General features: G+C 40.3%; 2 protein-coding genes across 2 annotated transcripts; both read left to right on the top strand.

Moving 5' to 3' along the window:
• Nucleotides 1-2,078: 2,078 nt before the first annotated feature.
• On the top strand, nt 2,079-2,456 carry LOC125837558 (uncharacterized). The gene has a single exon (XM_049516653.1). The coding sequence runs from the start codon at nt 2,079-2,081 to the stop codon at nt 2,454-2,456; it is 378 nt and encodes a 125-aa protein (XP_049372610.1).
• A 5,737-nt stretch (nt 2,457-8,193) lies between these two features.
• Nucleotides 8,194-8,664, top strand: LOC125837556 (uncharacterized). Its single transcript, XM_049516652.1, has one exon. It carries the CDS (start codon nt 8,194-8,196, stop codon nt 8,662-8,664), a length of 471 nt encoding a protein of 156 aa, XP_049372609.1.
• Nucleotides 8,665-12,041: the final 3,377 nt, after the last annotated feature.

Below are 12,041 nucleotides of genomic sequence, written 5' to 3'. Positions count from 1 at the left end.
TGTTAAAATTGAGTATTAAATTGTTGGGTTGTGGTTTATTTATGCTGGATCTTGTGGGGTGAAGTCTAAGTAACCCCGAATTGTGCCAAATGATGTAATTTTATCAATGATAGAGCGATTGACGTCATTCTTAAGGGAAAAAGTCGTCAAATGGCCAATTTTGGCCAAATTAGGGGGAAGTCTGAGTGCCCGAAGGGCATAGGTCGTATGGTTCTAAGCTTAATTGAATAGTGTATAAGTTTGATTTTTATTTCGAGGGACGTGGGCTTGATTTTGGGAAACTGGGTTGAAAACTGGCACGTCGGGCCGTTTGGCGAGTTGCGTCGAGCTCGCCGAGTGGTTCTGCGGTTCACCGAAGTCCCCTCAGATCACCTTTAATTTCAAGATTTTGGTTGAATTTGTCTGTAACTTTCGGCGAGATGCCTGAGTTCACTGAAAGTTTCTTTTGATCTCCCTTCTGCGCCCCTAACCCTTAAAATACACTGTAACTTTCGATAGTTAACCCCTAGTTCGCCGATTGGTGTCGGCGATTCACCGAATGGCCCTGCACTTCGCCAACTCATCTTGAGACTATAAATTTTTCATGTTGGTACTTTTGGTGAGCCCGATTTGGCTTGCTTTTAGTGACTCAGCGAGTCTTTCTGCAACTTAATTTCATTTCTTGGACTATTTCTAACATTTTTCTATGTGTTTTTACAGATATAGCTAAGAAAAACTTGGATGATAGTGGCATGCCGCCCTGAAAACGGGCATGAAGGATTGTAATTAATGAGGAACCAGCTGCTTCTAGCACAAAAGGCAGGAAGTTACCTCCAAAGGGAGGCAATGGCAAGGCGGCTGCAGCTGAGACGCCGAAGCACAACTCCAGCAGTGAGGGGTAGTCTTTCGAATCTGAGGTTTCATTCCCTGAGCTTGAGGATAATTAGGTATTACAAGCCCGACGAGCAGAGCTGCATTCAAAAGCTCTTCATGATCTGTCTAGGATCCCGGAGCCGACTCCTCCTGCCTCTGATTCAGTGCCATCTCCAGCACAGACGGTGGTTCCATCACCACCAGTTCAGGGTCCTTCTTCCTGGTTACTCAATCGGTTAAATGCCGAGGGATTGAGGACCATCCTAGAAGAGAAGAGGATGTCCACGGATGGTATAGTGGACAGATGCCCGAATGTGTGGGACACTTTCTGGTTTCACCATTTTGAGATGTTCACCAGGCCCCATGGCCCATTTATTCCCACCTGGGTCCGGGAATTTTATAACGCTTACAGTAACTTGGTACCCAAGTAAAAGAAGAAGGCCAATGCCTTTAGATCGGTGGAGTCTGTGGTGGTTCGGGGGAGGACAATGGGATGCAGTAGCGATGATATCAACGCTACGTTTGAGAGTGCTGTAGACTTTGAGCACGAGTACCAGAGTATGATCATGACACAAACTCAGGATGATCTGAAGGGCTGGCTAGCTCCCATTATTTTTGATACCACCCCGAGGTGGTTTGAGGCTGGAGCACCTATCGTTAAGAAGGGTCTGGACATAGTAGCTCGGTACTGGTTTGGATTCATCAGTAGCTCACTCATGCCATCGCAAAACGAGTCCATTCTCTGCCACCCAAAAATAGCCTGTCTCGGATCCATCATAGCCAGGAAGAGGTTGAACATGGGGTTGATTATCGAGCAAGAGATGGCCATGAGGGCCAAAGAGTGGCAGACATCCCTTCTATTTCCAGTTCTCTTTACAGAGTTGGGTCGTCGGGCAGGAATTCCTCGTGATGAGAAGAGGGATGTCGAGGTTACTCCCACATCTTCCACTGACATATAGAGGCCGAGTACACACGGGATGAGGCTGATAGGTGGAGAGCAGCTCTGGTGGACACATCCTCGGAGATTGATATTGATGCATTTCTTGCAGAGGCAACCTTGCCTACTTCGGCCTCCAGGCCTTCAGGTACTTCTACTCCTTCTTAGGCCTCGGGTTCTTCTGCTGCTCCCCTGCCCCCTAGAGCTGTTGCTGGTTCGACAGTCTCCAGAACTCCGATCACTCAAGCCATGATTCTCAAGATGGGGGAACCTAGCCCATTCTATCGATATGCGGGCTTCCCGGCTAGTGTCCAAGGTCCTTTGGATGATTGAGAGAGCGATTACTACTGCGCTGACAACTCTCCAGGCTTTTATTGATGCTCTCACAGTGAGAGTAGAGATTTGCGAGAGAGGACAGGGTGTGACTACTGAGTTTACGACTTTGAAAACTGATGTTTCTGAGCTTAGGAAAGATGTGGACCATCTGAAGTCTACAGACTTCACTTCACTATTTGGGATGGTGGAAATCCCAGATGATCCGATTGCTGAGATTCCAGCTCGTGCTGAAGTACCTCCGGCTACCACCGGATATGATATTATGGATGATGTTACTGTTGCTGAGTTTGAGGCCGAGACCGATGAGGAGCGAGATGCGGCCGTTTTTTAGGATCTGGCCGACTTAGAGGGTGCCATGTTTGAGATAGCCCGATAGGCCTCCTTGAGAGACACTACTGTGATAGGCCCCAGTGGAGCCACAACTGATGCTACACCGGGCACTGATGCCCATCCTCAGAGTGTTACCCCGTGCACTGATGCCCCGACAGACGGAGTGACTGAGTAGCTAGGATGATTTTTTCCCTCCCTCTCTGTTATTTTCTGATACTTTATATGTTGATTTTAGTTGCATTTGAGGCCAAATTCTTATTTTTGTTGGGTGGGGTGAGGTATTCCCATACCTACCTCTTGTGTTTTGATTTTGATTTTTTTTGTGAATATTTGGCTGATTTTGTTGATATATTTATATGTTTTTGATCTTGATCTTGTGGATGTTTTAGCTTATAGCCCATGGTTTTGAATGAAAATGGTTTTGGACAAAATTTTAAAATTTTGCCACCTCTTTTGTATGTGATTATGATTGTTCGTGTGCGAATTTGAGTGTCGGTTGCGATCAATACCAATGACTTGAATAGTTCTCTTAATTGAACAAAGTGAATGTACGGTTATGATGAGGAAAACTAAGTTACATAGGTAATATGTCAACTTTTAGCATCTCGTTATGCCTAGCCGGTTGTCAAATGAGTCTCTTGTGATGAACATTGCACACTTGCTAGAAAGTGTGGAGTCTTGTTTGATATTGGTACCAATTCCTTGAGTGAAGAAATTACTTTGAACATTGTGTATGATGACACCTAGAATTTTCCCCATTGGTCCGGTTGATTGAGTAATGCAGGCATTTGAACTGATCTTAGGCAACAATTTTTAAGAGTGAAAACAATTTGTCAATATACCTCTTTTGTGGCCAACCTTGTGAGATGAGTGAACCTTGCTTGACACATTTTGAGCCTTATCCATTCAACCATAACTTTCATGAAGTGTGGTTTGTTCGAATAGCCAACTTAGGCCAAAAGCCTAAGTTGGGGGTGTGGTGAAAAGAGAATGAAAGTCAAGAAATGTGAGAAATTTCCCCTTGTTGTGATTGATTTGAAAAAGATGGAACCCCTCCATGTAAAAAAAAAAGAGAAAAGAAGAAAAGAGAAAAAGGTTTGAAAGAAAAGAAAAAGAAAAAGACCAAAAAAAGTTGTGAGATAAAGTAGTGGAAATTGTAAGCAAAATGGGGTATCCAGTAGTTCTTTTGAAGTTGAATAATGGGGTGGATTGTGAGCATGTTTGAATTGTTAAAGAAAAGGAGAAAGTGTTCAGACCATATTTTATCAAGGTAATAATCACTATGCCTAAATGACCATACCTTTGCACTTAGCCCTGTTACAAGCCTTAGAAAGACCTTTGTGATCTTAAGTGAGCTGAAGCGAATGTTGATTGGAAAATAAGGGCAAACCTATGGGTGAAGTCATGCATGTGTTCATCTTTGTGAGTGTGAGCATTGTATGCTATTCCAGAGCCTTAAATTGTTGAGAAATTTTGTGTAAATGTGGAATCATCTTTGTGTGAGGGCATTTGAGTACCTTTGTTGAGCTTGAACTTGCATTTGAAAGAAGTATTGTGAATATGAGCATCTTTGATAATGGTGAGTCACAATTTGAATCTTTGAGTGCACAATTGATCATTGTTTAAGTAGTTTGAACCTTGTTGTGTGCCTTCATGTTGAGTCTTATGCAACACTATTTTTAGACATCTTTATTGAACTGCTAAAGTTGAGTTTTACTTGAGGACAAACAAAAGTGTAAGTTGGGGGTTTTAATGAGTCCTAGATTTGGACTCATTTAGGGCTTTGTTGTGATAGTTTTAGTGTTCTCAAATGCCAAATTTGTGCTATAACCTAATGTTAAAGCCTTGATTTTAAGGTATGTTGATTTAGGAGAAAAGCAAAGACACTAACATGCAATAAGGAACATAACAAGCTGAAGAAGTGGAGAAAGGCGAGCCTAGTGACCACCAAGGCCACTCGGCGACTCGCCTAGTAGCTCTTCAGTCCGCCTAAAGTTCTAGTGTGCTAGCCCTGAAGGAAGAAACCAAGTCGGCGACAGAAAAGGGGCAGACGACGACTCGCCGATCAGTTCCGCGATGACAAGATCGATCAACCAAAGTGATAGAACTTGAGGATGCTGAGAACCAAAAAGGTGATAGAAGAGAGCGAAGGGCGGTTCGCCAAACCCGACTTACCTCGCCTAATGGTCTTTCATGGCTAATTTTTAGCGACTATAAATAGGATTTTGAACTATAAATTAAAGTAGGTTTTTTTTTCTAGATTTTAAAATTGTTTCCTTTGAAAGTTTGAGATTTTCTCAGTAGACTTGAAGGCTTTTTGAGATTCAATTCGGAGATTTCGCAAGTGGGTTATTGATTTTCCTCAATTTGGACCATTGTAAAAGCTTGAATACTCTTACCTAGATCATGGCTAATGTATTTGGTAATTGCTTTTCTATTTTTTATGATGTGTGCATAAAACCCCAATTCTTGGGGTGTGATTATAGCTTAAATTAGCTTATGGGTATTTCTTATTACTAATTTAAATACTATATTGAAGTGGGTTTAATCAAGATTTATGTTTTTATTTATGAATTGTTGTTGCAAATACAATTCTAATTTTGTGTTCTTAGCTTTCTAGAGAGAGAAATTTTAGAACCAAAGCTTTTGATTAATGATTCGTGGGTATTGGGTTGATTTGGGTTTAGCTCGAGAGAGTGAATCCTAAACCCAACCGTACCCATCTTGCTCAAAAGAGAAGATGTATTAAGGTTGTGGGTTTTTCTAATCTTTTAAGCTTGTGATGTTCGAGAGAAATCATTTGACTCGAAGTAGTTGTTCGAGAGAACTCTATTTTCACTCATAGTCCAGCCTACCCACTGATATTTAGCTATTCATTTGTAATTTTAATTACCCATACAACGAAATTTGCCTATAATCGATCATATCCCGAGAATTTCTCTTTATATTGTTAATTCAATTTTGTTTAACTGCTTTACAACTGATAATTGCAAATCTAAACCCCTAATCTGACATTTATTGTCACCTCCTTTGACTTGTTTGTATGTTTATTTCAAGAATTTCTATTCCTATCGCTAATTAGACCACATTTGTACCTACTAAATGAATTTGAACATGTACCACTCCCTGTGGGTTCGACCCCAACTCTTTGTTGAATTTTATACTGCTTAACGATCGTTTGCACCTAGAATTGAATGAGGTGTTCTTGAAACATTAATCATCGCCGCACTTGATAGGTTCAAATTCCGTTCCAAACCAAAAAGATTTGAGTTAGATATGAAGAATCACGATTCCCCACCTGCAAAACCGTCTGTAGAAGAGCCTTTAAAACTGTGACTTAAGGCTCTACCATCCCACTTGATGTATGTGTTCTTGGGGAAACAAAGTACGTTACCAATGATCATTGTTGCCGATTTGAGTGAGGAGCAAGTTGAGGCTTTGGTTTCGGTTTTAATGCGGTTGAAGAGGGCTATTGGATGGATTATTGCGGATATTATTGGGATTCCACTGGGAATTTTTTCTCATAAAATCCAACTCATGCCAGACAGTAAGCAGTATTGAGCACCAAAGGAGACTGAATCCCCCTATGCAAGAGGTTCTGAAAAAGGAGATCATTAAATGGTGGGATGTTAGCGTCATATATCTCCTTGTTAATAGTGGTTGGGTTTGTCTTGTTTAGTGCGTGCCCAAGAAAGGGGGAATCACCATGGTTCCTAACACTAAAATGACCTTGGTCCAATGAGGCCGGTGACTGGTTGGAGAGTGTGTATGGACTACCGCAAGTTAAATGCATGGACAGAAAAAGACCATTTCACTATGCCGTTCATGGATGAGATGTTGGATCGTCTCGCTGGTAATGTTTTCTAGATGGGTATTCGGGCTACAATCAAATCTCCATAACTCCGGAAGACCAAGAGAAGACCACATTCACTTGTCCTTATGGGACTTTCGCCTTCAAAAGAATTCCATTCGGGTTGTGTAATGCTCCAGCTACCTTTCAGCGGTGTATGATGTCGATATTCTCTGATATGGTTGAGGACACGATTGAGGTATTTATGGATGATTTCTCAGTGGTATGTGTCTTGTTTGATGGTTATTTGATGAATCTAGTTGAAGTACTAAAATGTTGTGAAGAGTGTAATCTGGTGTTGAATTGGGAAAAATGTCACTTCATGGTCAAAAAGGGTGTAATGCTGGGTCATCGGATTTCGTAGAAAGGTATTGACGTTTATAGAGCCAACATTAAGGTAATAGAAAAACTTCCACCACCTATCTCTGTAAAAGGTGTTCAGAGTTTTCTTGGGCATGCAGGTTTCTACCGAGGTTCATAAAAGATTTCTTAAAAATTGCACATCCACTGTGCAAACTACTCGGAAAGGAGTCTAAGTTTGATTTTGATGATACTTGTCTGAGAGCATTTGGAGAGTTGAAGGCCAATTTAACTTCCACACCGATCATTATTTCATCGGATTGGGGACAACCGTTTGAAGTTATGATGCGAGCGGCGTGGCACTTGGGGTAGTGTTAGGACAGAGGCAAGAAAAGATTCTTCACTTGATCTACTATGCCAACAAGGCTTTGAATATGGCTCAAAAGAACTATACAGTGACTGAAAAGAAGCTCCTTGCCGTGGGTTTTGCATTTGAAAAATTTAGGTCCTACTTGCTTGGTTCTAACGTCATAGTGCATACTAACCATTCTTCTTTGAGGTATCTGATGGCGAAAAAAGATGCAAAACCGAGGTTTATTAGATGGGTGCTTTTGTTGCAAGAGTTTGAGTTTGAGGTGAAGGATAGAAAGGGGACAGAAAACCAGGTTGTCGATCATTTTTCCGAATTAAAGAAATAGTTTGAGGATGGTATTGAGATTAATGATGCATTCCCTGATGAACAAGTATTGGCTGCTTCTCATGATCTTATCCCTTGGTTCACATATTTTGCTAATTACTTGGCAAGTGATTTGGTTCCATCGGATTTGTCTTTCCACCAAAATAAAAAATTCATGTTTGATGTGAAGAAATTGTTTTGGGATGAGACTTACTTGTTCCGTAGTTGTGCTGATGGGATTATTCGACGATGTATGCTTGAGGTAGAGATGATGAGTATACTTGAGGCATTTCATTCATCACCTGTTGGTGGGCACCATAGTGGTATTCAGACTGCTCATAAAATATTACATTGTAGGTATTACTGGCCTACCATCCACCAAAATGCTCAGGATTTCGCCAAATCTTGTGATCGGCGCCAAATAGAAGGAGGCATTTCAAAGAAGCAAGAACTCCCTATGAATCCGATATTGGTGATTTAGTTATTTGATGTCTAGTGCCTTGACTTCATGGGTCCATTTATAAGTTCACATGGGATGAAATATATTCTTGTTGCGATTAAATATGCATCAAAATGGGTGGAAGCAATTGCTCTTCCAAATAATGAGGGAAAGAGTGTCACCGTATTCCTGAAAAAGTGTATCTTATCTAGTTTTGGTACACCTAGGGCAATTATCAACGATGGAGGTTCCCACTTTTGTAACAAGTTATTCAAGTCGTTGCTAGAGAAATATGGGGTTTGTCATAATGTAGCTTTCCCCTATCATCCGCAGTCTAGTGGGCAAGTTGAGATGTCAACAGAGAGATAAAACAAATCCTTGCAAAGACTGTGAATGCAAATAGAACTGATTGGTCAAGAAGGCTTGATGATGCTCTATGAGACTATCGCACTGCCTTCAAGACTCACATAGGTATGTCTCCTTACCAACTTGTATATGGGAAGTCATGTCATTTGCATGTAGAGATAGAGCATAAAGCAATATGGGTGCTAAAGAAGTTGAATTTGGATTGGGGTGCCGCATCGAGTCAAAGATTGAATGACCTGAATGAGCTTGATGAGTTTCTCCTAAAAGCATATGAGAGTTCAGCCATATACAAGGAGAAGATGAAGAAGTACCATGATGAGAAGATAGAAAAACGTGAATTTGTTGCGGGGGATCTGGTGCTCTTATTCAACTCAAGGTTGCACTTGTTTCCTGGCAAGCTCAAGTCCAAGTGGACTGGGCCATTCAGAGTCACTCAGGTATTTCCACATGGAGCGATTGAGCTCGAGAACAAGGAAGGGACTAGGTTCAAAGTGAATGGGCAGAGGATCAAAGTCTACTTGGGGAAATATGAGATTGTGCAAGAAGCGATTGAGGCCTACTATCTTGATGAAGTCTGAATAATCAAGGTTTCTACATTGTGCCGCAACGTTAAATCAAGCGCTGCTTGGGAGGCAACCCAAGATGTACAATCTAGCTAACTATAGGATTTTCTTTTCGATTTAAAAGTGCTCTTCCTTCTTTTTGATTTTAGTAGCTATTTTGATAGGTGCTTATTTTTATGCTTAGTGTTGGATAGATTTAGAATAGGGTCCGTGTCTAAAAAGTGTCCAGAAAATATAAAAAGAAAGTCCTAATGGTTGCTACATGTGCAGGGATGAAAAGGCAATATCAGAAAAAGGCTGTGCAGTGGTCTACGGGCCTCATCGACGGTCTGTTGGTCAATCCACGGATCGTGGATGTCGTTCGTAGATCCCAAGTAAGTTTATAAATTTTTCTAAATGTCAGAGTGACATATGGACCAGACCCACGGTCCGTAGGTCGACCCACAAACCGTCGACGGGGTCTCGTAGGTCCAACCTACGGTTTCTTCCTGACCCGACCCATACCCCTTTTTAATAAAAACCTTTCATTTTAAAACATTTCCCACTTCCATATTTTCCTCCCAACCATTTTTAACCTTCCATATACCATTCTTCTCCCTTTCATAACCCCCATATCACTCCCCAAATCAATCACACATATCCCATAACTCCCTTTTTCTCTCCCAAACTCATTCCCCTTCTCCTTTTTCTTCCCCACTCAATCTCACAGTCCGGTTTCGATGTTGAAAGGCTAGCAAAGGGTCATAGATTTCCTTGCATCACCACACTCACAGACTTCAAATTACTTGTAAGGTAAGCGATTTCACCCTAACTTTGAATTCAATGTTCATTGCTTAATTCATGAAATCATGAAGTTGAACTTAACCTTGGGTTGTTAATCTCCTAGTTGAATGCTTGACTTGTAATTGAGAACACCCTCGGAATGATGGTAATGTGAGTGTGTTAAAAATTAAAACCAACTAAATCAAGTAATAGGTTTAATTGGATGTTTTGACTTAGGGTTCATATGTTTCAGTGTGTAAAATGTTGATATATGTTGCAACGAAACCCTAAGGATGATAAACTACCATATTATATGTTGAAATGCATGTGCAAGCTTAGTTTGATGGATTATTTGTTGAAATCTTGGTTTGTGCAAAAGTAGATAGGTCTGCCTTGCACAGAACTAACTCACGACTTCAATATGACATGATAAGGAACCAATTTGACCTTATGACTTAAGCTAAAACTTCAACTGGGGAATCTAATAATCCAATAATGAAATAATGTGCCAAGTGTGTGTGAGAAAAGTTTGAAAACCAATCTAGAACTCGCCCCGTTGGTCCTGCTAAGATAATCTAGGCTAGAAGTTGGGATATGATCATAGGCCATTGCTCTAATAAATTCCACAAAAGCCTAAAATGATTCAACTAAAAGCAATAATTGTTCCCTTTGATCCAAATATTTGAGCCTAAAATAGACCACTTCTATCAATACACCTAACTCACCTTCCCTAAAATAATTGTCTTGGACCTGGTCCCTCCTTGGACATGTGCACCTTGACTTAGGCCAAAAGCCTAAGTTGAGGGTGGCTAATTCAAAAGTTATATTAATCTTGGCCCTGGTCCGACATCGGATATTGTGCATCTCAACTCATGCAAAATACATTTGTTGAGGGTGACTATGAAAAAGGAAAACAAAAGAAAAAGGGTATGCAAAGAGTTTTGTGTAAAAGAAAAAAAAGAAAGAAAAAGATGTGATTGAATGGAAAAGACAAAGAAAGTTGAAATCAAAAGAAAGAATAAAGAAAATTGAAATAAAAGAAAAAGAAGAAAGTGAAAGTGAGTGCAACAAAGTCAAAGTCACATCCGTGTTGAAGAATGTCAAGGGAAAGAGAAGAAAATAAAAAGATGTTAAGAATTGGTTGAGAAAAGAGGTAAGAGCCAATGTAATGTCAAGGATGGCATAAAAGTCACTAAAAAGTACCCAAATGTATCCTACCTGACCCTGAGCCTACGTTACAAGTTAAGAAAGTCCTACAACAATCCTAGTGACTAGTTTGGAGAGTATATGCAATGAAAATAATGGCAAGCCTATGGTATTGAGCACTAACTGTACTTGAAGTCACTTCTAAGCGTGAGTATTGAATGAATCCTTAAAACTTGAAAATCATATCTATTGTGTGAAAAAGGATTTCGGTTGAAGTGAGGGCACTAGTTACATTGTTGAAAAGTTGGTACCTTGGTGATTGTGAAAAGTGTATGTTGTGATGTCTATTGGTCTGTCTATGTCATATCTTGATCCGCATGAGTTAGCTTGTTGAGTCTATGTCAAAAGGTTTATACTAAATGAGGGATTTGATTTAGATAGCCATGTGATTGCTTGAGTTTGTATGTTTACTTCTACACAAGTGTCATTTAGAGTTTTAGTGTGTCGCTTGAGGACAACCAACAAGTTTAAGTTGAGGGTGTTGATATACCGTAAGTTTACAGTATTTTTGATATGTTTCACTTAGAGTTTGTGTGTGTCTTGCGCTATTTTGTTATAGAAATGATGTTTTGTGTATAATGATTGCAGGAAATAAGCTTGGAATGCGGTTGATGGAGATGTGAGCTGAAATTATGTAGAAGGAGCCACCCACAAAGCTGAAAATAACCCTTTCGCCATAAGCATTTGTATCAGACTACTGGTTACCACAAACGTATGACCTGGAGGCAACGGAGGAAGAACAATGGGTCCATCTGATGCAGCTGGATCATAATCAACCCTATAGTGATCACGAAACCTTGGTGCTGGCGGATTCGGTACCCTTTCCACATTACCAGTTAGATTACCACCAAGGACCTGAATAGGCTCATTAACAACCCTTGGGGGCAGCCTTTCATATCTATTATCTAGACCCTCTTCGATCGAATTGTTGTGGACCCTTTGGATATTTATTCTCCTTAAGGTTTTATTCAATTCTGGATCGTAAGGAATCAACGGTTCACCTCAAATCCGTGTACTTGACATACACTAGAGTAGAAACCTGAAGAAACAAAAACAAAACAAGAAATGTAAAATCAGGAAATACTTGACTAAAGTTCAACACTTGTAGTTAACTTAATCGAAAAGCATTATTCCCCGGCAAAGGCGCCAAAATTTGATACGCTCAAATTACACCTCCCTAAAGAAGTATAAGCGATTGTTGTCAAATAAAGAACTCCACTTGTAGGTTGGGTTCGATCCCACAAGGAATTTGGTCTAGACTTAACTTAACTATCAATTATATCCGTTTAGTCAATGAATTTCCAAGGAAACTAAAACAAGAGGAGATTTTGTAATGAAGTAACAAATTGTTATGCTTAAGTAACAAGTAGACAAGATTCAACTTTGTTGTATCAATATGAGAAAGAAACTAGGGCATATGTGTT

The sequence above is a fragment of the Solanum verrucosum genome, unplaced genomic scaffold (genome assembly GCF_900185275.1).
Source record: "Solanum verrucosum unplaced genomic scaffold, falcon-dt-bn FXZP01000131.1, whole genome shotgun sequence".
NCBI classification, from domain to species: domain Eukaryota; kingdom Viridiplantae; phylum Streptophyta; class Magnoliopsida; order Solanales; family Solanaceae; genus Solanum; species Solanum verrucosum.
Note: the sequence above shows the minus strand (reverse complement) of the source record. Positions and strands in the feature narration are given on the sequence as shown.

What these genes read in the sequence shown, in the direction of transcription:
- LOC125837558 (XM_049516653.1), top strand. Translation starts at nt 2,079, where the DNA reads ATGCGGGCTTCCCGGCTAGTGTCCAAGGTCCTTTGGATGATTGAGAGA.
- LOC125837556 (XM_049516652.1), top strand. Translation starts at nt 8,194, where the DNA reads ATGTCTCCTTACCAACTTGTATATGGGAAGTCATGTCATTTGCATGTA.